Source organism: Dasypus novemcinctus, chromosome 5 (genome assembly GCF_030445035.2).
Source record: "Dasypus novemcinctus isolate mDasNov1 chromosome 5, mDasNov1.1.hap2, whole genome shotgun sequence".
NCBI lineage: Eukaryota > Metazoa > Chordata > Mammalia > Cingulata > Dasypodidae > Dasypus > Dasypus novemcinctus.
In genome coordinates, this window is record NC_080677.1 from 114,027,818 (window position 1) to 114,055,665 (window position 27,848).

Consider the following 27,848-nt stretch of genomic DNA (forward strand, 5'->3'; position numbering starts at 1 on the left):
CCATCACAACACTAAACTCTTTCTATAGTAGTGGTAGTAATGGTAACAATAATAATAATAATAATAATAATAATAATAATAATAATAATATAAGCAATGGGCCCAGAACTGAGATTACGAGGTGGCAACTTAGCTCCAAATGTTGTATGTATTACTTGCCATGCAATCATTCCTTTGAAATGAAAACACACTACACATTTGAAAATGCAAATACACAACATGTTAATATTTTTTAATAACTCAGCCAGAACTTTCTAGCAAATAGCTGAGAAAAAAACTTGGGGTAAGAATAGGGCCACAGGGGAGATAAGTTTCAGAGGTAAGGGTGCATGGACAGGAGGGAGGAGACTGATGATAAAAATGGGAGACAACGAACAATAAAAATTTCCCACTTAACCATGGTGCCCTATTTGGCATGATGGAGCTACTGAGTCATTCATGCCTGTTCTGGGATGCACACCATATGTTTCTTTACAGAGGCCTTAAATATCCTTCTTGAAACTGAATGTCATAAGGAGAGCTGAAGGTCAAGACAGGGAAAGGAATATAAAGAAGGAAAAAAAGAGGGAGGTTGAACAAGTCAACAGAGAAAAGGGTAAAATAGAAGAGGAGCCTATTTGGAATAAAATGCCAACAATAGTCCTCCTTTTCATAAGTAATTATTCTTGCTATAATTCCTTTTTTTTTCTAATAAAAAACATCTAGTTGCAACACTGTAGCCTCCCAATTTAAAGCTCTCTTTTCTTAGCAGGTGTGAGACAATTCAAGAAGGAACCCAACGCAGCCACTCAAGATTTGGACCGGCTCAGTTGAAGAGAGCTCATTTGCTCTATTTTATATTTATGTTGATTTACTAAATTGAGTTTTCTCTTTTTTCATTATCCCAGTAAAGTCATGTATATTATCACTATATTTAATAATCACAGTCTAGAAATGTTCATGGTAAAAGTACTGCCTTTGCACAGGAGCCTGTTTCTAAAGAAACCCATGCTGTGAAATAGAGACTTTTCTACTGATCATCATATCTTTGTGTCTGAACAGTGACACCAACCACATTGGAAGTCAACAAAAGGAGATTCAAGTTGAAAATTGCCTGAGGAATGTGTGCAGTATCTATAGAAAAAAAATGAACCATAAGTTTTTGTTTTTGTTTTGTTTTTTTGTTTTGTTTTTTTTTTGAAATATAGAAGTCATGTTGTTTCTGCACTTTAGAATAAAGCATGGAAGAAATTATCTTAGTAGGCAATTGTAACTCTTTCTGAAAGTAACCCATTGAGATACTGCAATAATGATTGTCTTTAAAAATATATATACTGTTAAGGTATTACTTTTTTCATGCTGATTAATATCTAAATTGAATTATTATGTTAGCTTATGTTAGCTTACAGTGGTACTGATTTCTTTAGCTTGTTTTGTGGATTTCTTTGGTAATGATAGTAACCTGAACCACATTTTAGATGACGTGATTATGTATGTATGTGCATACACATACACAGACACACTTAATGGTAGAATGCTTTTGTATGTGCTAGAAATTATATTTAGTAGTATGTCCTTGTAACTAGGCAATATCACAGCTTTTTAAAAATTAAAAATCACAATATTATGTTAATATTTCTTACTTGCCAATAGAAACATGGCAGAATAGGTATTGGTATGTTTTCAATGCCTGATGACCTGTGAGAAAAAAGTATTGGAAAAAATAGTGATTAGATGTGTCAAAACAAATGGACATTTACTATAAAAAATAGTATTTAGTTTATAATTCAAGGCAATCTTGAAGTCCAGTGTGAATTTTACTAAATCCACCATCTGGATCAAACTCAAAGTCTGGTTATTCTTAACAATAAAGTTCACAGTTAGTTGGCCTAGATGATATCTAAGGTCTCTTCTTTCTGTAAAATTCAAAGACACGATTTTACAGATTGGAATTCTATATATATGGGTATGAATAAAGAACAACTTTGGCTAATGACTGGAAGTGGAAAAGTGAGCAAAAACCAGTATTTCTAAGTCATGACAGTACTTCCATCTTTAGTACATTTTGAAACATTTTTTAAAATTAAACTTTTCTACCTTTATTAGTCATTGGTACTTGTCATAAGTGGATAATGTAATGAAATTTTAAAAATATAAGTAACTTTTACAAGTTTTGCTTTTTTCCCAACAGTTTTTATTGACACCATTTTTGCAAACATAATCCCAATATCAGATCTTATTTTAGTGTCCAAGTGTTTATTCTTTATAATAGGTGATAAAAGAGTACTCCAGTGTCTTGGCAAAATGTTTTAGTATATATACCTATAGTGTGGTTATATAAACTCATACTTCAGTTGACTTAACCAATATTGTCTTAGTCTTAATTCCAACCACACTGAAGGAGCCTCCCAAATAACTATGTTTTAATCTACAGTAAGCCCATGGAAGAGTGATCCAGGGCAGGACTGACACTGCCTTCCAAAGCCTATTTGCCTCTTAAATCAGTAAAGAGTAGTTGAATCTCCCAGCTTTAAGCACACCTGGGACAAAGAAAGGAAAGCCATCAAGATTGTATGAGTCATCCCCCTCTGACAGAATAGACACGAATCTACGATAAGGTGAACTAGAATTCACATGCAGTGCTTGATTTAGCATCACTCCATCAATGGAGTGAAGTGACTCAAAGTTTGAATTAAGGCCAATAGTGAAGTAACATTGCCTTGTTGTTGAACAAGAGCTCATCCTGATCACTCCTATATATTTTTCTAGGAAACAGAAAGTTGAAAAGAGAATGTATCAATCCAGGCTTTTATTCCAATAATTGGATGGAACGAGTTTTAGGGCAGAATATTTTTTCAGTTTGGATTTAATCTTTTGAAAAATAAATTCCTTGTTTACTTGTCTGATTATGATTCTCTTTGTTATCTTTAAAAGGTAAAACTACAAGTTGACTAGCATGTTCTGTGAATCTGCCATTCCTAAAAATTTTATAAATAATATTTTTCACTGATAATTGATTGCTGCAATACAAATATATTGTGAAAATGCATCCACAATAAATGGAATTCCTGCAAATGTCTTTGCCTCACTTGTTTTTATGTACAATGTTGATTATGAGAGGTATGTCCTGTTGTAATAAAGATGATGGCATGGTAAAACCTATATTTCAGATTGAGTCTTTTACTCTTTGTAAAGATGATAAGCATTTTTATATTTTGGAAATGCTTATTGTACATAATTTTCTAACAAAACATTGAAAATTATTCTGATATGAACACCTCACCAAACATGTATGGAAAAGATTAAAGGAAAAAAGGATAAAAAAATACTTCAAAAAAAATTATCAGCTGTTCCTTAATCTTCCCTCTCATTCCCGATGTTGTCACATATCACACCCTTCCTGTTCCTAAGATGGTCAGTACTGTTCTCCCAAAGATAGTGTTTTATAGTAAGAATATCCCTTTAGGGAAGTGGACTTGGCCCAGTGGATAGGGCATCGGCCTACCACATGGGAGGTCCGCAGTTCAAACCCCGGTCCTCCTTGACCCGTGTGGAGCTGACCCAATCAGAGTGCTGATGCACACAAGGAGTGCCCTGCCACGCAGGGGTGTCCCCACGTAGGGGAGCCCCACGCGCAAGGAGTGCACCCCGTAAGGAGAGCTGCCCAGCACAAAAGAAAGTGCAACCTGCCCAGGAATGGCGCCACACACATGGAGAGCTGACACAACAAGGTGACACAACAAAAAGAAACACAGATTCCCATGTCGCTGACAACAAAAGAAGCAGACAAAGAAGAACACACAGCAAATAGACACAGAGAACAGACAACTGGGGTGGGGTGGGGGAAAGGGGGAGAAATAAATCTTTGAAAAAAAAAATATCCATTTAATATATATCATTCATTTACAGAAAACTTATTATTTCAAGGCATTGGTGATTACATTGGAATCCAAATGTAATATTTTTTCATAGTAATATTTTATATTTACTTAGCACTATTTGGATCTGAAATCTGAGGTTCTTCTCATAAAGATTTTAAGTTGTGGATCCAGAGCTGTGACTTCAATTCCTCCCTAATTCCTTTATAGAAGATTAACAGATGAAACTAAATCGTTGTTAAAATGAATAAGTATTTTTCTATGACCTAACAAAGAGAGGGATAAAAGATAATTACCATCAAAATCAATTTGGAAAATTAAGCAATGAAAAGACTACAATCAATAGTACAAGACTGACAGGATAAAAAATTAATTTTACAATTGCATATTCAGGGTATAAGCTCAAAGATATGGTAGTCTTTTGTGTGATGTAGAAAATAGGTCTCTATATTTTAGGGTTCTTTTCTACCCTTGTTTGTATGAATGTTCCAACCAGTAGAATGCATAAGAAAAAAGCTTCTGTGATCATATGTGTAGTTTTATAGGAGTTAGGAGATGGCCTAATAAGAAAGTACCCCCAGGTAGATCTTGATATGAGGGCAGTGTCTGTGTCCAGTTTATTAATCATGTTGTCCAAATATTCTATATCCTTATTGATGGCTTTTTGTTTCTTGTGGTCTATATATTACTGAGAAAGAAATGTTAAAATATACCACTACGATAATGGATTGGTCTATTTCTCCTTGTAATTCTGTTAAATATTGCTTTTGAAATTTAAGGCTATGTTTTAGGTGCATACAACTTTAAAATCATTTTATCTTCCTAGTGAGTTGAATATTTTATCCTTAAGAAGTGACCCTCTATTTCTAGCGAAGATTTTTGCCTTAAAGCCTACTTCTTAATATTGCTACACTGGCTTTCTTTTGCTTGGTGTTTATATGGTATAACTTTTCCCACCCCTTTACTTTCAAACTTTGTATATCCTCTAGTTTTAAATGTGTGCCTTTAAAAAGCATAACCCTAATCTAGTCTGACCATCTTTGAATTTTTTTAACAAATGAATTTTATTGATACATATTAGTAAAGCATAAATCCATCCAAAGTGTACAATGATATTCAGTATAATCATTTAGTTTGTATATTCATGAATTCAATCATTTTTAGACCATTTTCACTATTCCAATAATTAAAAAAAAAAAAACATCACCTCTCATTCTTTTTTTTTTTTTTAAAGATTTATTTTTTCATTTATTTAATTTCCCCCCCTCCCCTGGTTGTCTGTTCTCTGTGTCTGTTTGCTGCGGCTTGTTTCTTTGTCCGCTTCTGTTGTCGTCAGCGGCACAGGAAGTGTGTGCGGCGCCATTCCTGGGCAGGCTGCACTTTCTTTCGCGCTGGGTGCTCTCCTTACAGGTGCACTCCTTGTGCATGGGGCTCCCCTACGCGGGGGACACCCCTGCGTGGGGCCGCACTCCTTACGCGCATCAGCACTGCGCATGGGCCAGCTCCACACGGGTGAAGGAGGCCCGGGGTTTGAACCGCAGACCTCCCATGTGGTAGACAGATGCCCTATCCACTGGGCCAAGTCCGTTTCCCCATCACCTCTCATTCACTCAATGCTTCTGCTCCTGTACATAGCTATTCTATTTCCTTCTCTCAGTATATTTGTAATTCTATTTTGTAAAAAGTCTTATATATGCAGTATTACCCTTATTCGTATTTTACATGAGGTTTCATTGTTATACAGTCCTATGTTACATTTTCATCTTTCTTTCTAGTAATATACAGGACTTTAGATTTATCAACCACAGTCACACCTTATAATAGCTCTGCTAGTTAAATACTATGGTGTGCTTTCACTATTTCTATTCATTTCCAAAGATTTATAAACAACCTTTTTACCAATTCTGCACCAATTAACCCCCAGCTTTCCATTCTCTACCCTCATTCTATTTTCTGGTGACCTATATTCTAACTCCCTGAGTTTACACAATGTATTAAGTTCACAATAGCACAAAGAGTATTTGTCCTTTTGTGCCTGACTTGCTTCACTCAACATCGTGTCCTCCATGTTGTCATATGCTTCATAATTTCATTTATTCTTACAGCTATATAATATTCCATTGTGTGTATACACCACAGTTTATCCATTCATCAGTTGTTGGAAACCTGGGTTATTTCCATCGTTTGGCAATTGTGAATCACGCAACAGTGTGCAGATGTCTGTTTGTGTCACTGTTCTCAGTTCTTCTGGGTATATACCTAATAATGGTATTGCTGGGTCACATGGCAAGTCTATATTCAATTTCCTTAGGAACTGCCAAACAGTCCTCCACAGTGGCTACACCATTCTACATTCCCACCAAAAGTGAATAAGAGTTCCTATCTCTCCACGTTCTCTTCAACACTTACAGTTTTCTGACTTTTTAATAGTGGCTATTCTAATAGGTGTGAAATGATCTCTCATTGTAGTTTTTATTTGCATTTCCCTAATTGCTAGTGATGTTAAACATTTTTTTCTTTTTCTTTTTTTCTTTTTTGCCATTTCTATTTCTTCTTTGGATAATTGTCTTTTCAAGTCTTTGGTCATTTTTTAATGGGGTAGTTTGTCTTTTTATTGTTGAGTTGCAGTATCTCTTTATAAATCATGGATATTAAACTTTATCAGGTATGTGATTTCCAAGTGTTTTCTTCCACTGAGTTGGCTGCATTTTGACACTTTTGACAAAGTCCTTTGAAGTGCAATAGTGTTGAATTTTGAGGAGATCCCATTTATCTATTTTTTTCTTTTGTTGCTGGTGCTCATCTTTGAATTTTAACTGGTATACTTAGACCTTTCATAGTTAATGTAATTACTGGTATTTTTTTGCATTTAAATCCCATTCTAAGTTATGTGCCATCTGTTCCATGTTAGTTTTTCCCTCTTGCCTCTGTCTGATCTATAAGAGGCAGTTGAGAGACTGGGCTGCACTTTCAGCAACACAATGGGGCTAGAGGGGAAAAATTCAGTCTTGTGACTGCCAAACATGAGGACTTGTTAACTTTAGGTTGGGACTCTGGAAAGCTGTATCCTGAAAGTTAAGGGTAAGCTTGAAGTAACCTGGTCTTCACACAAATTGCATTCTGGCTTCACTGTGGGGGAACAACTGCATTATTCTAGTTGAGAAGAGGAATGGTAAAGACATGAAAAGTTATTAAAATATTAAAGAAAAATTCAAGAATTTAAGAGAGAAATATCACAAGTCTCTGGTACATAATTGTTAAAGAATTGTGTAGTACATAATTGTCAACATTTAGGAAGAAGAGAGTATTACTGGGGTAATGAGAAAATAAAAATATTTGCCTTATATTTTTTGTACTCCCAGGAATATACTAACTGCTGTATGCTTGCTAAGTCGTGCTTAAAATTGTGCTTGCTAAGTGATTAGATGATGATTTCATGAGCAACTCAATTCCTAAACTATCTGTTGGATGTACCACTGTCAACTTTTTAAAAAATATATTTTTACTAGAGCAGCTGTGAACTTATAAAACAATCATTTACATGTGTGGAATTCCCTTACAACATCCCTCCACCAACACACTACATTGCTGTGGAACATTTGTTACAGATTATGAGATAATATCATCAGACTATTACCACTAACTAGAGTTTCTGGAATTCTGAGAGATTAATTTATTTCATGATATTTTATGTTCCCAGATTTATAGTTCATGATCAGCACTGCATCTCAGCTCCATAAAGAATGTTGGCCTCTTGCTTTACTCTAATAGAGATTTATTAGCTGAGCTTTGCCATGGCATGCTTTTAGTGATGACGGCTTTTGCTATTTTAAAATATGATTTCCAAGAAAAGTTCCATTAGAGTAGATTTTAAGAGGCCAAATTGGTCACTTCTACTTGAATAAAAAAGCCTCATTCAATAATCTCTTACTGAACGTATAATACAAAAATTACCCAATGAACTACAATCATACAGAACCTAAGATTAGTTTATTAGCTAGTTTTCAGTTTTATCCAACATTCTTCCATACTAACTTGTTTTCTTAGAATAAATGCTATCTTTTGTTTGTCTACTACACGCCAACTTTAGAAATGCAGATGCTATGAATTTTTTTTCCAATTGGTGGAAATCACCTGACCTGACTTCACAAGGACCTTCCCATCCTTGGTGCATGTCAGACTCAACTATGGAGCTTTTTTTTTTTTTTTTGTCTTTTAATTTTTATTGTGGCAACATATATAACACAAAAGTGCCCATTTTAACCACTTTCATGAGAACAACTCAGTGTTATAAATGACACTGTGGAGCTTTTTAAACGTAGAAATAAATCGATCTCAAACCCAGAAGATTCTTATTCAATAGGTCTAGCATTGACCTGTGTGTTCTGCATAATAGTAGGCCTATAGTAGGTCTGGGTTGGGGCCTAAGATCCTACATGTCTAATAGGCTCCCAGGTGATGCCTCTGCTGCTGTTGCTTTGGAAAACGCGCTTTGAGTGCACAGCCTTTCTCTTACCATAGGTTTATGATTATTTTTTGTGAGAATGTGTGCTCTAAAGGGTCTCATTTAAGACTACAGATGAGAACACTTACTATGAGCTAAGATTTTATGTATATTAACTATTTTAATATTCACAACAGCCCTATCAAGCAGGTATCATTTTTATCCCAATTTTATAAGGAAACTGAATCACAGAGAGATTCAGTAACTTGCCCAAGGTAGCACTGCTAAGTACTCAGGTTCCACAGTGCACACTCTTAGCCCTTATGCCAGTGGTTCTCAAACTTCCCTGTGCATCAGGATCACCAGGAGGGCTTATTAAAGCACAGATTGCTTGCCCCAGAGTTTCTTATTCAGTAGGCCTAGGGTGGGGCTTGAGAATTTGCATTTCTAATAAGTAGTCAGGCGATACTAATACTGCTGGTTCTGAGAACCACCACTTTGAAAATCACTGCCTTATGCCACCTGGGCATAAGCAACTGGCCACCAGCACTATTATTTCCAAACTATTTGTTGGATAGTTTCACCTAAATGACCCCATATGATACTATATGTATTCTTATCTATGCCCACATATCTACCCTTATCTAATAAATTAACCTTATTTCTTTTCCTTCACAAAAGCAATGAAGCCAAGTTTGAGCCCCATCTCATCCAAGAACACTTATCCTGTAACTCCAGCACACTTACTTGTCTGAACCTTTGTTCTTAGTCATTTAACACACCTGTAGTAAGTGAATGCCTGTGAACTTCAGGTACTGCATTAGGAAATGAAAAGGGGAAGGCCTTGCCCTCCACAGGCTGACACTACTGGAGAAGACTAGATATTGGTATTACTATTTGATGAGTCCTAAACAGATTTAAATCAATTTTTATAGAGGCACAGAAGAGGACTCCCCAAAACAAAATGGGTGCTGCCTGCTCAATCAGATATCAACAACATCAGCTCTTATACCTCCTTGTAGTTCTGGTTCTTAGCACTACACCTTGCACATGATCTTTCAATATACCTATTTATGAAAGGTCTACAAATGTCAAAGATAAGCAGAAAAATAGGACTCAGTCACTGTCCTCAAGGGACTTTGATGTTAAATGGTAGGAGACAGAACTGAATAGATTAAGTGCAAAAAGCATTAACTGATGCTATCACAGAGGTAAGCAAAGAGGCATAACAGAAGCACAGAAGAGAGTTGTCTGAAGAAATATACGAGGGATACTTCCAGCTAGCTTCTAAGAGGACTGACCAGGTAGCATTAACTTGTGTCAGGTCAAGACCTGGTATTAAACCTTACAGCCTTTAAAACTTCATTTTGTCAGTATCTTGAGGAGTCAGTTTTTTCTTTCATGGCTATACCATTAAATTAACCAAACCCGAAAGACCAAAATACTGTATAAAGTCAGAAGGCATGTATTTGATTGCAATGAGAAATTGTCTGCAATTGAATTCTATGTTCCTGTGAGCACCATGTTATTTTCCTGTGGGCTAAGGCTGCTTCCAAGTTAGCCAGGGATGGGGGGTGGAGTGGCTTGAGAGAATCTTTCATAAAGCCTGGAGTTGTCTGAATGAAGGGGAGGCTGGCATTTTGTTCCGTTGGGTGTTTGCCTAGCCAGCAGTTGGCTAATTTGCCTCAGTGCTACCCAAATACAAAGGAAAGGGAATCAAAAAGAACAGGCTAGGTAGTAAAGTGTTATGCCCCACCCAGAGTCTTCAAGTTCAAAAGTATACAGAAGATGGTTCTAATGCATGCCTACCACTTCTAGAATTGGCTGTGGAGTTGAGATTGGGGACTCTACAGTCATGCATGGACCGTCACAGCAAGGCAAGCATATATACAAGTACCAATTGGAGATCACCTGGTCAAATGATAATAGTTAACACTTACTGAACCCTTACACCTGTTCCAGGCACTGTTCTAAGCACTACATGTTATTCACTCATTTAATCCTCACAACAACCCTTTGAGAGAGGTACTACTGTATCATTACCACCTCATAAATAAATTGAAGCAAGTAAATTGCCCAAGGCCATAAGGCTATTAAAGTGCCAGAATATTTGACCCTAGGCAGTCTGCTCCTGAGCCAATGTCCCTTAACCACACTTCCCTACAGTTTTCTTACAAGTGGTTTTTATTGCCTAGGAGAGGGCCTTGAAGAGAGTGCCTTGTCAGGGAGCACATTGGATCCACCACTCTCATGAAGAAGAGACAAGGAGCAAGGACAGCATTTGTAAACTGCAACTTGGCCCCCTTAAGGAGATCATTCCCCTTTTCCCTCCTCTTCACCTCTTCACCCTAATATGGCAAAGGACTACACCTAGAAGGAAGAGGGAGGAATGTAAATAGCAAAACATCAGCTGTCCTCTCAAATCACTAGAACCAGGGATAGGTTTAGACAGGTCTGGAGGGTTGGGGAGAATCAAGTTTGAAACTGAAGTTTAAAATGAAACCCTCAATACCAAAATCAAACTTTTAATAGCTAAAAGTGACTGGAAAGTTGTGGAATCTGGCCAACACATACTCAACGTTAAAGGGAATTTCACTATTGCACAGTCCAGGGAGGTATTGAAAATAAGATCATTTCACGGTTTTTTTTTGTCATGAGACTTCACACTAAGTTGGGAACTGAACCATTCTTTCTCTTTTAAGGTGATTTGTTGAGCAGAGGGCGTTCTTACTACTCATTTCTAAGGATTTAAGGGAATGAATTCCTCCCCAAATACAACTAATTCTACTCCTAGATTAGGAAAGGCATCACTATTGGGATGACCCTTGAACAGAATCTTGGCTAATTAAGTTGACTGCCTGGGATTTATCCCATGTTTTAAGCTTGGAAAAAGTTTGAGAGTTATACTCTACTGGGTTATCCTAGACCCTATAGTCTGAGGAACGCCAAGACAGTGACAACTCTACTCTAGGGCTCCCAGGTCAGAGTACTGCTTCCTCAGCCGAAGTGACATGACTGCATGACCACTAACTTCTTTGATGTCATAAATAATCCAATTACCCTAGTCAGTGCATATTTTCATTAAGCCTATATTCTACAAATTCAAAAAGATACAATCACACAAAGAAATGATATTCCCAATACGATTTTAATTTGGTCTTGTTGTTAACGTGAACTTTCCTCCTGATCCCCACATTAGTAATTGTGGTTTTTTGAGGTACTGTTTTGATTGTCTCTTCCTCTTTTCTGACTCTCTTACTATATTGCCTTTTATCCTGCTGATCTCAAGTAGATAAACCCACCAAACAAGTAGAGAGGAAAAGTTGCTGGTGGGGTAAAGTTGTCATCCCAAAAGGAGACGGTGACTATATAGTCTGTCTTGTTACCTACTCTGTTAAGACTATAGGAGAGTGGAACAAAAATTCAGATGGACAGAAAATCCTTGGTAGAAGTTTAGTCTAGGCCCTACTTCCACTCTGAATTACAGGCAAAGAATTTCATTTCCACTACCTTACATGGCCTAGAATAAGAGAGTAAGTAAAAAACAAAAAATAGTTTAAAAGAAGCAGTGCTTAAGAAAACTACGTTACATTTACTTGAGAAAAATGAAGTTAATATTTTTTTCCTTCAAATCATACTAACTCCAGCTAAGTTTCAACTCAACCGTACTGTCTAGTATAATTCATAACATCATCTCCTCTCAAATCTTTGCAATTGCTGTTTTCCCTGCCTGGCAGGGTCTTTCCTGACTCTACATGGCACATCCCTTTACTGGCTTCAGGTCTCTGCTCAAATGCTACCTGCTCAGAGAGGCCCTTCCCTTGTCACCCCATCTAAAAGAGCAACCCCTACCCAAACCCAATTCTTTTTATGTTCTATTTTTACCTGCTTTATTTTTCTCCATAGCAGTTATCAGCACCTAACACATGTACATATATATGTATGCATGCACATTCATTTGTCTTCTCCCACTAATACATAAGCTCCACAAGGAATGCTTTTTTTTCCCTGCAATAGCCTTACACTGTGAAGTGTCTGACAAGTAGTAGCACTGCAACAGCTATTTGTTGAATAAATGAAATAATGAATAACTTTCAAAGTTCTATTGAATTCCTAAGTATTTTCATTATGCACTAAAATAATTTTCCTCTACAAGGATTACTTGATATATGATAATGTAAATATTGGACTAAAAATCTTAAAACATAAGTCTCAGCTCTGCCATTAATTTCTTGTGTAACTTGGTTAGATCAATTCTTAGTTTATGCATCTGGAATCTTATACCTCACAACCATATCTCTAAAATCCAACAGAAGAACATCTCTACATAAAAATCCTGAGCATGTCACATTTAGTAAAGTGTATATGTCATAAAGCAGAGACAACTATAAAGGTAAATATTTTCCAATATAGTTGAAATTGTTTTTCTCAGGCTTTTCTCTTTTGGAAGGCTCAAACTTCTAAATTGCTAGCATCACAAAACCTTGCTGTTTTCTGAAGTATAAAACTTTTAGGGATCTGGTACCAACCCACTTACATTCTACAATATAGCAAATCTCATGGCATATAATGCCTCATGTAGGCACTGAACTTCAAAAGGCATTTTTTTTTTAGCTATACCTGCAAAACTGTTCCAAACATACTAAAATATCCACCAGCACCAAACACCTGAGAAACATCAAGACGGGATGTACAGGAATAATGTCTAAGTCTATTAGGAAGACCATATTTAATTAGGTGAGATAATACATGAAAAGTGATTTACGTAAGCCCCAGCACAATATAAATGTTCAATAAATTAGCTAAAGATTATTTAAAAGAATCTCTGAGCTGAAAAGAATTTTGAGAATTCACCCTACCACATCTATATATCTATAATTCCTCCATCAAATATTTAAGGAGAAAAGTCTCGTTTTCCAGAATTGAACAAGGCCCGTTAGTCTTTTGATATTCATTGTGGGTACAAAAAAAAAACCCTACTTTTTTAAACAAATCCAAGTAGTAGCTGCAATTATTATGTACATTTTACAGATGAAGCAATTGAAGTCTAGAAAATTAACTTGCCCAAAGTCGCACTAGTGACTCCGAAGTCCCAACAAACATGCTCTCTTGACCTCTTTGAGGACATGGCAAATAACCGAAGTGCAGAAGAAAAGAGACAAAACCCGCTGTTCTGCCTTCCCACTCCTAAAATTTCCAAGCAGATGCGGACGCTCTGAACTCCCCCGGCCCGAGATTCTGTCTGAACCCCACAGCCGTGCCTTTAACTGACATCACTTTCCCGGCCCCTCCCCTTTATTTCCGCCGCAGGGCTGCTCACACTCGTCTCCCCGGCGCTGTTTACCATGTGATTTCGCGGGAGAGCGAGCGGCTCGGGAGAGCGAGCGACGCGGGAGGTCTCGCGAGGGTGCGCCTGTTGCCCCCGTTAACATGTAGCTTTGCGGGCCGCTGGGCCGCGTGTCTGGGGCTGCTGAACTCCGGTGGCGGCGAGGCTTCCAGCGACTGGGCCCCGGGCATCTCCCGAAGAGCCGCAAGCTGTGGTTGAACGACTGCTCCCGGCAGAGGGAGTGCCAGGACTGGCCAGAGGACTGGGGGTGTGACGAAGGGTCGGTGAAGTGGGAGAGGGCAGGTGAGCTCGGTAGCGGAGCATGTCCCGCGTGAGAGGGCGGCGCCGCGGCTCGCGGGCGCCTGTGGAAAGACCGCTCCTCTGGAAAATGAGCTCCCCCCGAGACGACGGTGTCTAGAGATGAGAGGTGAGCGTGGGACGAAGACTTGACCAACACGAATTGTGGTTTAGTCTGCCTTCCCACCCAGAAACCAAAGGAAGTCTTGCACCTTCCTGGGGGCTGGGCGCGGACTCGCCTGCTTTTGCCTCTTGTGGTTGCGACTTGGGAGATACACACGGAGCACCCGTTAAATATCTCTGTGTATGACTTTCCAGCAGGGATGCACGTTAGTATGCCTCATATGCTCGTGGAAAGAAACGGAATCAAGATTTATGCCAATCCATTTTTCCGAATTTGGATCGTAGTGAAAGTTCCTTCATAATGAAGGTGTCACCTGTAAAACAGTCGCTGTTGTTATTTGTAGTTAATTGCTATAGAGATTGAACTTTCCACAGGCTTTTAAGCAAACCTCGCACCAGAACAAAATATCTGCCTTTCAGTAGGCAGGAGCATAAGCCAGTAGATTCGAATTGGTAAATTCTTTGGCAGAATTTCGGTGATTCTCTTGTCTTAACCACGTGGGAGGATGCTTTTGCTTAAGAAGGTTACCTGTCCTCGCCGGTAACTTAAATACAATCTTCTGATAGCTAAGATTTCGGTAAAAATAATGTAATTGAATATTAAAGCAAAGACAGTATTTACAGAATTTTTATACTATTAACTGAAATGTAAGGAGAAAGGTCTATTGTCATTTGAACGTTTCAAATTGAAAAGGAGAAAATACATTTTTTGTTAATAAAAAAATATTGTTAAATAAGTGTTAAGACGCTTCACTGCCTAATAAGTAACTATAATTTTGTTTTTTAATTTTGATCAGGACTGAACTTGCTATCATTATGTGGTATTTAATTGTAAATGATTTGGTTGTGTACCCTGGAAATTCTTTTATCAATTAAATTACTTGCTTTGTCTCTTGTGATTTTGTCTCTTTCTCATAGAAGTGAACATTTCATCAAATTTTTGAAATAGGTTTAATTAACCATGTTCTAGCTAATTTTTAGAGAATTGAAAGTCACTGTTACAATTTAAGGTATTTGAATACTTATTGTAATAATTTCCTTAGAAATTATTTTACAGCCTATATACACTTAAAAAAAGAAATTTCAAGCCAAACATTGGAAGAGATGTCAGAAGATTCAGAAAAAGAAAACTACTCAGACATAACAATCAGTGATGAAGATGAATCAGTATGTTTTTCTCAACTTTATTTTACTTAATTTGAGAATTTTTGAGATATAAAATATAAGTTCCTAATTAATATATTATAAAACCAGTTGGGTGTAAAAATCAATTGGATGTTTGTCAGTTGTTACTGAAGTTGGGAAATAATTCCTTTGATTAGAAAATTAAGGTGTTTTCTATGTGCTATGTGCCCTACCTAGAATGAGAAACTATATTGATATTTTATTGAGAAAATATTGTGGCTAAGTCTTGTTTTGTTCAAATGTGAGTATTAAATCATTACTAGGGTTTTATTTTAATAATTCATATCTACTTATATGTTCTAATTCTATTGTGTTACATCATAATAGATATCAATACTGGAACACATGTTTTAACCCTACTATGTATCACCATAATAGATTTAATATGACTCTGATATCACAAAGGAAAGGCTATGGAAGAAGAAAGGGTGGGGGCGGGCTACAAAATGTAGTTTTTAAAAATATTTTGTCTGGTACTAGTATGTATTTATGACAGATTTCTTTCACTTTTAGTAAATATAAATTATGCAAAGTATGTAAATTAAGGTCCCAAAATAACTCTCCAAATGTAAAATATAACCATTTTAGTCCATGGCGTCTTGTGGCTCCTTTTTATTTTTCATTTTATTTTTCATTTAAATTGTTTTCCAAGTTTACCTAGAATCTTTAAACTCAATTCCTTAATTCCCTACAGTCATTACTATGACCATACCCAGTGAACAAAGAGGAATGAAAGAGGAAAACTTAGGGTTTCAAGATATTTGAAGTGATGGGTACTTTAAGACCAATAGCCCATTATTGTCTTTTAGATATTTATTTATACATTAAAGATTAAACACATATGCTAAATTTCAAGTATAAAGATGGGTATAAAAAAAATCTGGATTTGGAAACTTGGTTTTAAAAAGAAATTTTTAAAAATTCTTTTGTTTTAGGATGAGGATACCTTCATGAAATTTTTAAGTGAAGATATTCATCAATGTACACTTTTAACAGGTTTGGACTTTTCCATATATTCTTCCTTCCCTTTTTGATAAGACCCTACCTGGATGAAAAGACGATAGAGGAAATTTTTAAAATCAGATTGAATAATACAGGGAATTATTATTATTGATAGGGTAAAAGAAAATGGAAAAAGTATCTGGGAAATTGTTATGTTGTATTCACTTTTCAGGTTTGTTTTAGGTAACCTGATTTATGTTAGAAAATAAACTAAGTGAAGGTGGTGATTACTTTATAAAGGTCTTCGTATAACATAACCTTCATATTTTTAAAAATAGCTCTTTGCAATTACAGTATGATTGAAGTTATAATGGACACAATGTTTTGGAAATATATCATTTATTTAAATGAGGTATACCTGAACAAGGGGGTTCCTTAGTAAAGTCACTGATTTGTAAATGTACATGTATTTGGACATGTTGATGTATACTTGATTTTTAAAAATTTGTGCGTTTGAAGTTGTACTTTCAAATACATACTAAAATATTTCCTATCAGTATTTACATGTCTTTCCCAGATAATCTGAAAATCAAAGTTAATAAGATCTTTATTTTTTTCTTTTTGACAGCTGTCTGAAAACTGATCCTCCCTTTCAAGATAACCACTATTCTCAATTTAGTGTGTTTCCTTCTAGACATTTTTCTTTGCATTTAAACATATATCTATACCAGTATACCTAAAAATATATATAGTACTATTTTGTGAACTTCTCCTCCCACCCCCTTTTCCCTTTATAACATTTTACCAATCTCCTGGGAGAAAGGAGATAACAAACGCTTTTAATGAGCATTTCCATGATTGCTAGAGAAATAGTAAATTAGTTCATATGTTTGTCTATATTCCTTTTTGTTACAAATTGGCCGTTCATAGTAATCCTTTGGTAACTTTGTTTATGGAACATCTGTTGTTTTGAATTATTTTGTTTACGTTTATCAATATTCCTTTGTGGCTCTTCTGTGTCTTGTTTAGGCTACAAAGGCTTTCCGTACCTCAAGGTCATCAATATAATTATCTGCTTTTTAGTAATAAAAAATTCTTTCATGTATTTATTTGAACTTGTTAAAAATGTGCGTATTTAAATTATAATTTACATTTATGAATAGAGGGAATTATGGCTGTAGTTTTATTTCCAAATTCATAAATAGCTGCCTTGCCAGCCTCACCATTTTTGAGTAGTCCATAGCACTATTTATTGATATTCATCCTTTTTCTCACCGATTTGAAATGTCACCTTTATTCTGGTGACATGCAACCTAAAATTTCTACTTTAACTACATTCATATATGTAATTCAGTGCTGTTCATTACATTCACAATGTTGTGCTACCATTGCCACCACCATTAACAAAAGTTTTCCATCATCACACAAAGGAATTCTGTACCTGTAAGAATTTTCAGCCTTTATTTCCTCAAGTATTTTTTTCTGCCCCATTTTTTTTCTCATCTCCATCTGGAACTTGATTTAAACATATTGGACCTTTTGATACTGCCCCACAGATTCCCAAGTTAACTGCTCATTTTTTATGAAATATTTTTTATCTCTGTTGTTCAGATTGGATTATTTCTATTGATCTATTTTCAAGTCTCTGTTCTATTGAGCTAATCCAATGAGATTTTAAAATTTCAGATATTGTGTTTTTTAGTTCTAAAATTTCCATTTGTTTTTTTGGAGTTTCTTTTTCTTTGCTGAGAATTCCTGTATTTTCATTCCAAGTGTCCTTTTCTTACTTTATGGAGCATAATTATAATAGCTTTTCTAAAGTTCTTGCTTGATAGTCTCAACATCTGAGGTATCTTGATGTTGACATTTGTTCACTCTCTTCTCCCTCAAGAGTCAGTCATATTCCTGCTTCTTTCATTATGAACCTATGCTGTGTAGATTCTGGTTCCTCTGGACAGTGTCAAGGTTTTGTATCTAGTGGGCAAACAACCCAGCTAGTTTAAGATCATAAATTCTGTCTCCCATTCTGCAGGTAGTATTAAAAATTTCAATTCAGATCTCTAAGCCTTTGCTGTGCTGGTTTGGTTCAGTCTCATGCCTACTTAATTCAGGAGTTAAACTGAGACTTATATACATGGTTCAATTCTCTGTTTAGTTGTCTAAGTTTTTCCTGTGGTGATTTGAGACTGTCTTGCACATGTGTTATTCAGGAGTTAAGCTGAGAGACTTGTGCTTGTGGTTGAAATTTCAGTTGACTTCTCAAAGACTCTGCTATTCTAGTTGAGCTGCCGTAATGCTAGTATAGTATAGCTCAGGGGTTAGGCTGAGGTTTGTGTGGATCTATGCACAGAATTCAGAGGTACCCTTTTCCCCTTCAGGATTTCCTCTAAACTCTTAGGACCCCTTTTTCCTGCTTCCTTTTTAAAGAAAACTTGGTTTATATCCATAATGTAGCCACGTGAGCCACTATATTGCTTTGTGGACTGTCTTCCTCACAAAGCTGCAAGAGAAAACAAGAAGAAACCCATCTGCATGTGAATCACTTCTCTAAATTTTGACTCCACAATCTGCTTCTGTCTACTTTTGTCTACTTTTGTCTACTTTAGACTCCTGAGGTAATTTTTTGTTGTTTGTATTTTGTCAAGAGTTTTAGTTGTAATTAGTGGGCAGAAAGGGTTGTATAAGAGTTATACTCCTATAGTAGAACTGGCACTCTTGACTGTTAACTTCTGATAAATGACAGATTTTATGTATTTTACTTGTTAATTGTTGGATTTAGTTGTACTCTGTTAAGGAGTGTTGGGCTTTGTCCTTATATACAGTTAAGTTGCTTTTGGATTATTATTTTGAGGCTGCTTAATTTTAATCTTTGTTAGTTTGTGTCCAGAGCAGCCTTTCCAGCTACGTTCTTCTCATTATTCAGATCTCAGCTCTGATGTCACTTGTTCAGAAAAGTCTTTAATCCTATCTAAAGTAGCATTTCCCCCCACCCCCTTTTCACTTTCAGTTATATTACTGTTTTGGTTCTTTTATATCATTACTATCTGAAGTTATCTTATTTTCCTATGTATTATGTCTTCCTACTATAATGCAAGCTCATGATGGCAGGGACCTTTTCTTTTCTACCTCTGTATCACTAGTACCTGTTTATAGCCTTTGGGACTTAGTAGATGCTTAATAACTTTTAAACCATTCTGTTGAATGGCTGCATCTATATAACAATCATGAGAATTTGCTAAAGAAGGTGATATTATTCCTTGTTTATATATAGTAAGATTTATGTTCAAAGAGGGTGTCTTGCCCAAATCATACTGAAACAAAGTAGTGAAATAGGACCCAGTTTGTCTGCCTTCTTTTAAAATTGATGTTTCTTCTTTGATTCAAAATTAGCCAAGACCTAATCTAGGCAAAAGCTACATTTCAGAGGTAGAGGAGCAAGAGAAGTCAAAGAGACAAAGAGAGAACCAAATCCATGAAAGACAGGGAGAAAACCAGGAAGTACAGCATCACAAAAGACAAGGGAAGTGAGCTTAAGAGGGGGTTGATTATCAACATCAAATTGATGCCACACAGATATCACAATGAAAGAGACAAGGGTGGCTTCATTGTATTCTGTGTAAATTATTTTCCTGGGGTTGTGCCACACAGTGGCCCTCAAAAGGGAACTGAGAAAAGGTTGCGATAGAATACACTGGCAACCTTTAAGAATATAGTTCCAGTAAAGTGAGAAATTATAGTCAGTGTGTATTTAACTCATTAGAGAAACAGTTTTCTAAGTGTGGTTGAATTTAAGAAGAGTCAAAAGTAGACAATTTGTTAGGAAAGCTGCAAGAAACATTTTTGTAGTACCAGTGAGAATTTACCATAAATAAATAGTATAATGAGGTTAACAACTACTTCTAGTTCTTGTGAAGATCAGTTGCTACAAAATTTCCTTAGTACTTTTATAAATAAGTAGTGCCATAAAATGTAAAATAATTATAATTATATCCACAAATAATAATGCATTTGAATGCTTCTGGAAGAAAAGGTACTATAAAAGAATTAGAGTTTTCTTATCACTTATGATTGTGTTTGAATCTTTTTTAGCTGACTCTATTGGAGATCCATTTTTCCCTCGGACTACACAGATACTATTGGAGTATCAATTAGGGAGATGGGTGCCACGTCTTCGTGAACCACGAGATCTATATGGTGTCTCTTCTTCTGGCCCACTGAGCCCAACACGGTGGCCATATCACTGTGAGGTCATTGATGAAAAAGTCCAACATATTGGTATGTTCTGCCAATTTTGGGGATTCAAACACTAGCAAACTTCATTGCCAACCTGGATTTTAATGAGATTCATGATGTTAGAAGAGAGTATTCCCATAGAAATATAATATGAGCCACATATGTAACTTTAAATATTCTAGTAGCCACATTTAAAAAGGTAAAAAGAAATAGGTGAAATTAATTAAAAACATATTTTATTTAACTCAGTATCCAAAATGTTTTTCTTTCTTTTCATAATAAGTCTTCAAAATCTGGTATGCATTTATACTTAAAGATATCTTAATTCCAATCAGTTGCATTTCAAGTGTTCTGTAGCCACTTGTGCTCAAATCGAAGGGCTTATACATGCCAGAATTTTAGTAGTTCTAAACAATTACAAACAGCAATACTGAGTTCCAGTCACTATTAAATTCTTATGTAGGATATAGTCAGTCAGAGCCTATGCCAGATGAGTATGAACTGTAGTCTTATTTTTTCCCCCTCTGTCTTTCTACTCCTCAGTTTTCTTATCATTTTGTGCCTCTTTCCATCATTATCCCTTTTCTGTTTTTTCTCCTCTTTCATTTTCTGTCTCTTTTTACCCCTTTATCTTAGTTTCTGTTTTTTTCTCCTTTCCTACTTTCTACTTCTGTTCTTTTATGGAACTGAGGAGTGCATGTTTTAGTATATATTTTTATGTTTTGTATGTGTTCATTTCCAGATTTAGCTTTGATCTGTAACTTATATTGATCTGTAAGATAGGCTGGTAGAAACATTCCCCACCCTTTGTTGATTGTAGCACATGCATTGTATACCGGTAGAGATCTTATAGACATTCATTGGTGAATACATTTACATGGCTTACTTAAATTAGATGCTACTTATGAAGTCTTAAAAACTAAGTTAAATTTTCCCCTTAGCTGGTGTATGATGTACATCACACACACACACACACTGATTTTTGTTCAAAGTTAATTTTCCCAAGAATTCCAAAGTTATAGGCTTAAAATGTGTTAAAGGATTCATATAGGGAAGCAGATGTGGCTCAACAGATAGAGCGTCCACCTACCATACAGGGGTTCCAAGGGTTCAATACTCAGGGCCTCCTGGCTTGTGTGGTGAGCTAGCCCACACACAGTTCTGCTACGCCCAAGGAGTCCTGGCCCACACAGGGATGCCCCCGTGAAAGGGTGCCCGCTGCACAAGGAGTGGCACCTGTGCAAGGAGAGCCACCCCACACAAAACCGCAGCCCTTCCAGGAGTGGTGCCACACACATGGAGAGCTGGCACAGCAAGATGACGCAACAAAAAGAGACACAGATCCCCAGTGCTGCCTGATGAGAATACAAGCGGACACAGCAGATGGACACAGAGAGCACCATGCTGCCTGATGAGAATACAAGCGGATACAGTGAATGGACACACGGAGCAGAGAACAGGTCGGGAGGGGGTGAGGCAGAGGGGTGGGAGAGGAGATAAATAAAATCTTTAAAAACAAAATTCATACTTAATAACATAAGCTTTCTCATTTAGAACTCTTAAGCTAGATGTAGCTGGGTATATATTTATCTTTGGCAGCACAGGAAATCTCCCTTTTTCTCTTTCTAGCCCTTGTACTATTACCCCCACCTCTCCTCTGCTAGTCCCCTTCTCTTTGTTGCTCCAGTACTAGATAGGAAAATAAGTCAAGCAGTGAACACACGGCCATGCTACTGAATTTTATCTTTCCCCCAAGCCTTCTTTTATACCTCACATCTGTTTCATAATCTCCTAAGTACAATTCTGTGTTGGTTGACTTGAATAAGAAGCATCAGGAAAAGGAAAATTCTGCTTCTGAAGTGTGACCTCTGCATAATTTCTCTCATGTAGTAGCAGTGAGAAAATAAGAGCAGAAGGGAACTAAAGGGAAGAGGAAAGGAAAAATTCTCTCATAGTACTGCTTCTCAGCCTTTTTCTTCACCGTCTAACTTGATAACCCCATTGCCACATCCTTACTCTACCTTTCCATTCCTTACCTTTCTCAGCCCTCATCAGCTTTCATCTTGCCCTCAGTTGTTTGAGTCATCATCAGGTAGCTCAGAATGGAGAAAGTTTTTACTACGCACGGTTACATATTAGACCTCCACATTTAGTGTTGATGTATTTCTGACCTCTAATGTTGAAATTCCAAATGTATTTCCTTTCCAAAATGCTGTTTTAAGAGTAGTTAGAATGTATGGCCCATATTTCAGTTGACTTATGTATTTAGTAGACAGTGGGGGTCTGTGAACACAACCTCCACCCTGAGTAAAAGTGGAGTAGCCATGCCACCCAGATGCACCTTCTTTCAGCATAGTTTCCCAAGATCTCCAGAGTCATGAATGAAGTCAGCTGCTGCTGTCACTGAATCTTGCTGGATGAAACTTTAATTTTGTGCTGTGACACTGCCCTTTTGTTCATAACCTAGGTCCTTAAAATATTTGCAAACTTTTCTGGTTTTCAAATCAACTGCAATAACCACTATATCCTTACCTAGGAAGAATCAGAATTTGCTACCAGGTGTCTCTCATTGTGTTCTTCATTTTGCCAGCCAGCATCTTAGAAAGTCTGTTACCCATAGACTTGAATATTGTCATGGACACTTGACTATTGCAGAAATTACTAATTCACATATTTGAAAGGACTTACAGGACCACAGAGCATTCTCACATATGGCTTTTATTTAAAGGCAGAGGATACATTGCAATAAGGAAAAGTTATTTCCTACAAGTATTGGGGTCAGAGAGAGATCCAGTTGAAGCTTCCAGGGTCCTTATTCACATGCAGGCTGGCTTGTCTTTAAATCATAGCACCAAGATCTGTGTGATGAATCTTAGCTTCAGGAGACCTTAAGGCAAAAGTTTCCAGCTAGATTTTTAAGCAACATGGTCAGGTAGTCAGGTCAGACTATCTAACAAAACAGCATATCATAAATCTTACTGCCCTTGGCCAAGAATCAAAGCCAGATATTTAGACTTCCTAGAGATAGACCTTTTCCAATCCAGCTATAAATTAATTCTGTTTTACACAACCATTGTTTTAGTCAGCTAAGCTGCTGAAATGCAATATTCCAGAAATGGGTTGGTTTTACAATAGGGATTTATTAGTTTACAAGCTTACAGTTCTGAGGCTGAGAGAAATGTACAAATCAAGACGACATCAGGTGATGCTTTCTCCCCAAAAACTGGCTTCTGGTGATCCTGGACTCCTCTGTCACATGGCAGGGCACATGGCAGTGTCTGCTGGGCTCTTACTTTTTTTCCATGTTTCATTGCTTCAGCTTCTGGCTTTTGTGGTTTTCTCTCTCAAATTGTGTGGCTTTCTCTCTGTCTCTCCATATTCATCCCATTAATAGAGGACTCCAGTTAGAGGATTAAGACGAACCTTGGGCTACAACTTAATTGAAGTAACCTAATCAAAAAGAAGGCCCTTAACTGAAGTAGCCAAATCAAAAGATCCCACCCACAATAGGTTCACACCCACAGGAATGGACCAGCTTTAAGAACATGTTTTTCTGGGTACTTATAGTCTCAAACCACCACAACCATGTATTTTGCAAGTTTTTCTGTGTCAGCTCATATACACTAATCTCTTTTAAAATAAATTGGTACATTAGATTTCATTACGTAGATAGACAATAATTTCCTTAACTTGGACCTTATTAATGAATTTTAGATGTTTCCACTCATTGGCTCTGACAAACAGTGCTGTATGAACATCCTTTCATGTGTGTCTCTGTCTCTCTCTCTATTCATTCCATTTATAAAGGACTACAGTAATAGGATTAAGATCCATCCTGAATGAGGTGTGTCACACCTTAACTGAAGTAGCCTCATCAAAAGATCCTATGTAAATTGGGTTCAAACCCACAGGAATGGATTGACTTCAAGAATATGTTTTTCTGGGGTACATAGGGTTTCAAAGCACCACAGTGGACCTTAATCTGATAAAATATGTGTCCTTATAAGAACAGCTGAAACTGGGGCACATGGAAAGACTCAAAGGTAAGACCATATGAAGATGGAGGCAGAGATTGGAGTGATGCATTTAGGAGCCAAGGAATACCAAAGATTGCCAGCAAATACCAGAAGCCAGAGAGTAAAGGAAGGATTCTATAGATTTCAGAGGGAGCTCAGCTCTGCTGACACCTTGATTTCAGACTTCTAGCCTTAAGAACTGTGAGAAAATGAATTTCTGTTCTTTTAAGCCACCTTGTTTGTGGTACTTTGTTATGGCAGCCCTTAGAAACAAATCTCTTCTTGCTTGCATGGCTTCTGATAAGATGTTTTAATTTGCCAAAGTGCTGTCAATGCAAAGCACCAGAAATTGGTTTGCTTTTATTTGGGGTAAAGGCTTACTTACAGTTCCAAGGTCTTGAAAAGTCCAAAATGAGGCACCGTAAGATGTGTTTTCTCTTCAAAGTCAGCTACTATTGATTCTATTGTCTGGATATGTGGCAAAGTAAGATAGCCACCAATCTCTGCCAAGGTCAGCCTTCCCTTCTGGGCTCACTTTCTCCTCTTGAGTTGCTCCATGAACCCAGCCTCTTGAAGGCTTCGTACTTAAGTGATCCTCTAGTCCTCCCTCACATGCCAGGATCAAATATGGTGGTTTCCTTTTCCTGTGTCTGTCTCTCTCTCTGTGTCTCTGGGTTTATATCAGACCCAGAAAGGGGTGGAACCTTAGTCACGCCTCACTGATATAGTCCAATCAAAAGCCCTAAAGTGATCTTATCAAGTAATCAAAGGACTCTCAACCGAATTTAATGCAATCAAATGTATCATACCAATAAGAATAGATTAGTTTAAAAACAGTCTTTCTCTTTTTGGGATTCATAAAATAATTTCAGAATGCCACAAATGCTCACTGTAATTTATATCCTTGTTCCTCCATAGATAAAGTGTACTCCCCCCATCTCCCCAACCCTTCACAGTTTCTTTTGAGATTTTCTCTCATCTTTGGTTTTCTGCAGTTTGAGTATGTTATGCCTAAATGTAGATTTTTGGTGTTCTCTGAGCTTCCTGGATCTGTTATTTGGTGTCTCTCATTATCTTTGGAAAGTTCTTGGCCATTATTACTTAAAACATTTCTCCTGCTCTGCTCTGTTCTCTCCTTCTGATACCCCAATTATGCAAATATACCTTTTCATATTTTCCCATAGTTCTTGGATGTTCTCTTCCTTTTTTCCACTCTTATTCTTATTTCAGTTTGGAAAGTTTCTGTTGACCTGTCTTCAAGCTCACTGATTCTTTTCTTACCATGACCAGTTTACTAATTAGCCCCTCAAAGATATTCTTCATTTCTGTTATGGTATTTTTGCTTTCTAGAATTTTCATTTCATTCTTTTTTAGAGTTTCCCTCTCTCTGCTTATATTACCCATCTGTTCTTGCATGTTGTATTTTTATATTAGAGTCCTGTGCATAATAATCTGTTATTTTAAATTACCTGTCTGATAGTTCCAAAATCTGTGTCATATCTGAGTCCAGCTCTGATACTTGCTTTGTCTCTTCCGTCATTTTTTTCCCTTGCATTTTAGAATGCCTTGTTTCTTTGAAACTAGATGGTGTATTGGGCGATGAGGTAAATAGGTGTTTAGTAAGAGGTTTTATGTTAATCTGGCAAAAAGCTGGGCTGTTTTATATTTGCTGTTGCTTGAGGTGCAATAGTCTTCAAATTTCTTAAATGTCATTGTTCTTTTCTTCCCTGTTTACTTTGGGCTTCCTTAACTGTTCCTCCTTTGAGTAAGTCTATGTCTTCCCATTGTATGGAAAATGTTGTAGGCATATTTCACAATTATTACCTTCTCCCTGCTTGAACCACATGCAAAAGAATGAAGCTGACCCCTATCTCATACCATATGCCTTGGTTTTAGCCAGGCCCTGTGTCCCTGGGTCTCAGGGAGTGGCTTTCACAAGTACCTCTCCCCCTCTTCCAGATATATTGCTGAGGTTAACAGTTAAGCCTACTCCTCACTCAGGGGTAGTACTTTTTTTTCTATTCCCTTTCCCTCAGATTCAATGGGTGTTCACCAGGGTCCTATTTTAGACTGAGGCTTTTGTTCTGTAGGGGGAAATAGGAAAGATAGGCTTGGGTGGAGCTTTGGCAGTGGCAGCTGTTCTCTTTCCCAGTCAGCATCACAAGAAAAACCTTCCCAGAATTCTCTCTGATCTTCCCTGTGAACACCTGGTAGGGTTCATGGAGCTAAAACCTAGAGGAGGGTGCTAACCCCTATATCCTATGTTTGCAGCTCCCATGGGCTTCAGACTGTCATTCTAACCTATACTTGGCTTTTAGCCATTCATTAAAAATGTTTAGCTGTGTCTTACCAGTTTATATGGAATCTAGCAACACTTTTCCATGGTATGCAAATGCTCAGGACCTGTATCTCCTTGCAGGTGCCTCTCATTCTTCAGATTTTGGATTACTTGGTTGCCCTTTCACTTCAGTTCTATGGTGGGTCAAGAAAAGTCACTGATTTTCAGTTTGTCCAGCCCTTTTCTTTTCAGGGTAGGAATGGCATTCATTTCGCTTTCTATGTCTGAATTGAAACGAAAAGTCTAGCCTATAATTCTTAGAAGGATCAAGGTCAGACAAAATATTGGAGAATATGCTAGCTCATAGAGACAAGAATTTTAGTATAGGTTGCCTTGGGCTTGGGGCAGGAAAATGGAGAATTAATGCAAATTGGATGTAGGATTTTTTTTTTCAGGAGATGGGAAAGTTTTGGCACTGGAAGGTGGTGCGGATACTGCAACATAATGAACATATGCAACATAATTAATCCCACTAAATGTTGGATTTGGGTGTGGTTGAGATATGAAAGTTTGTTGTATTTATGTTCTCACAATTAAAGGGGAAAAAGAGCAACTAAAGCAGGGGTTCTTAACCTTTTTTGTTTCACAGACCCTTTTGCCAGGCAGGTGAAACCACAGACCCCTAAGTCCACACTATACTGTATAATATTTAATAAATATCCCTGCTCCAACATGTCTCCACAAGAATACTGTTTTTCTTTTAATTTCAATTCAACCTCATGAACTAAAGAACCCCTGAACTAAATAGACAATGAGAGATAAAGGCAATACCTGATCCTGGATGAGATCTAATATGGGAGAAGAGAATGTTCAAAAGGACATCATTGAGACATTTTTAAAAATTGGTGTATGGACTGTAAGCTTCATATCATTGTTAAATTTCTTGAACTTGATAACTGCAATTAAGGTGGGTACATTGGTAGAAACCTTTGTTATTAGGAAATGTGCAATTTAGAAGCCTAAATTTTAAGTTATCCTGAGCATGGTATGGATGTGGAGCATCTGGAACCTTTATAACCTGCTGGTGGGTGTGTAAAGTGGTATAACCACTTTGGATGATAGTTTTGCATTATTTCCTAAAATTGAA

At 37.0% G+C, this 27,848-nt stretch overlaps 2 protein-coding genes across 36 annotated transcripts in view; both read left to right on the forward strand.

Annotated features, from left to right (window-relative positions):
* The window catches only part of CALD1 (caldesmon 1), a 194,548-nt gene extending 191,494 nt beyond the window's left edge, over nucleotides 1–3,054 (forward strand). For 20 of the 33 annotated variants that reach the window (XR_011648868.1, XR_011648870.1, XR_011648871.1 and 17 more), the window contains one exon: nucleotides 752–3,054. Coding sequence is in view for 27 of the 33 variants with exons in the window: in XM_058297397.1 (XP_058153380.1) it covers nucleotides 752–757 (6 nt within the window). In the remaining 6 variants the exon portion in view is untranslated. Of the gene's footprint in view, nucleotides 1–748 lie in introns of all 33 variants that reach the window. The other 13 variants (XR_011648869.1, XR_011648872.1, XM_058297384.1 and 10 more) reach the window with 1 other exon arrangement.
* A 5,003-nt stretch (nucleotides 3,055–8,057) lies between these two features.
* Nucleotides 8,058–27,848, forward strand: part of AGBL3 (AGBL carboxypeptidase 3) — an 85,295-nt gene continuing 65,504 nt past the window's right edge. For 2 of the 3 annotated variants that reach the window (XM_058297407.1, XM_058297409.1), the window contains exons 1-4: nucleotides 8,058–14,054; nucleotides 15,105–15,214; nucleotides 16,168–16,228; nucleotides 20,264–20,449. In XM_058297407.1, coding sequence (XP_058153390.1) covers nucleotides 14,048–14,054; nucleotides 15,105–15,214; nucleotides 16,168–16,228; nucleotides 20,264–20,449 — 364 coding nt within the window. In that variant the 5' untranslated portion in view covers nucleotides 8,058–14,047. Of the gene's footprint in view, nucleotides 14,055–15,090; nucleotides 15,215–16,167; nucleotides 16,229–20,263; nucleotides 20,450–27,848 lie in introns of all 3 variants that reach the window. The other variant, XM_058297408.1, reaches the window with a different exon arrangement.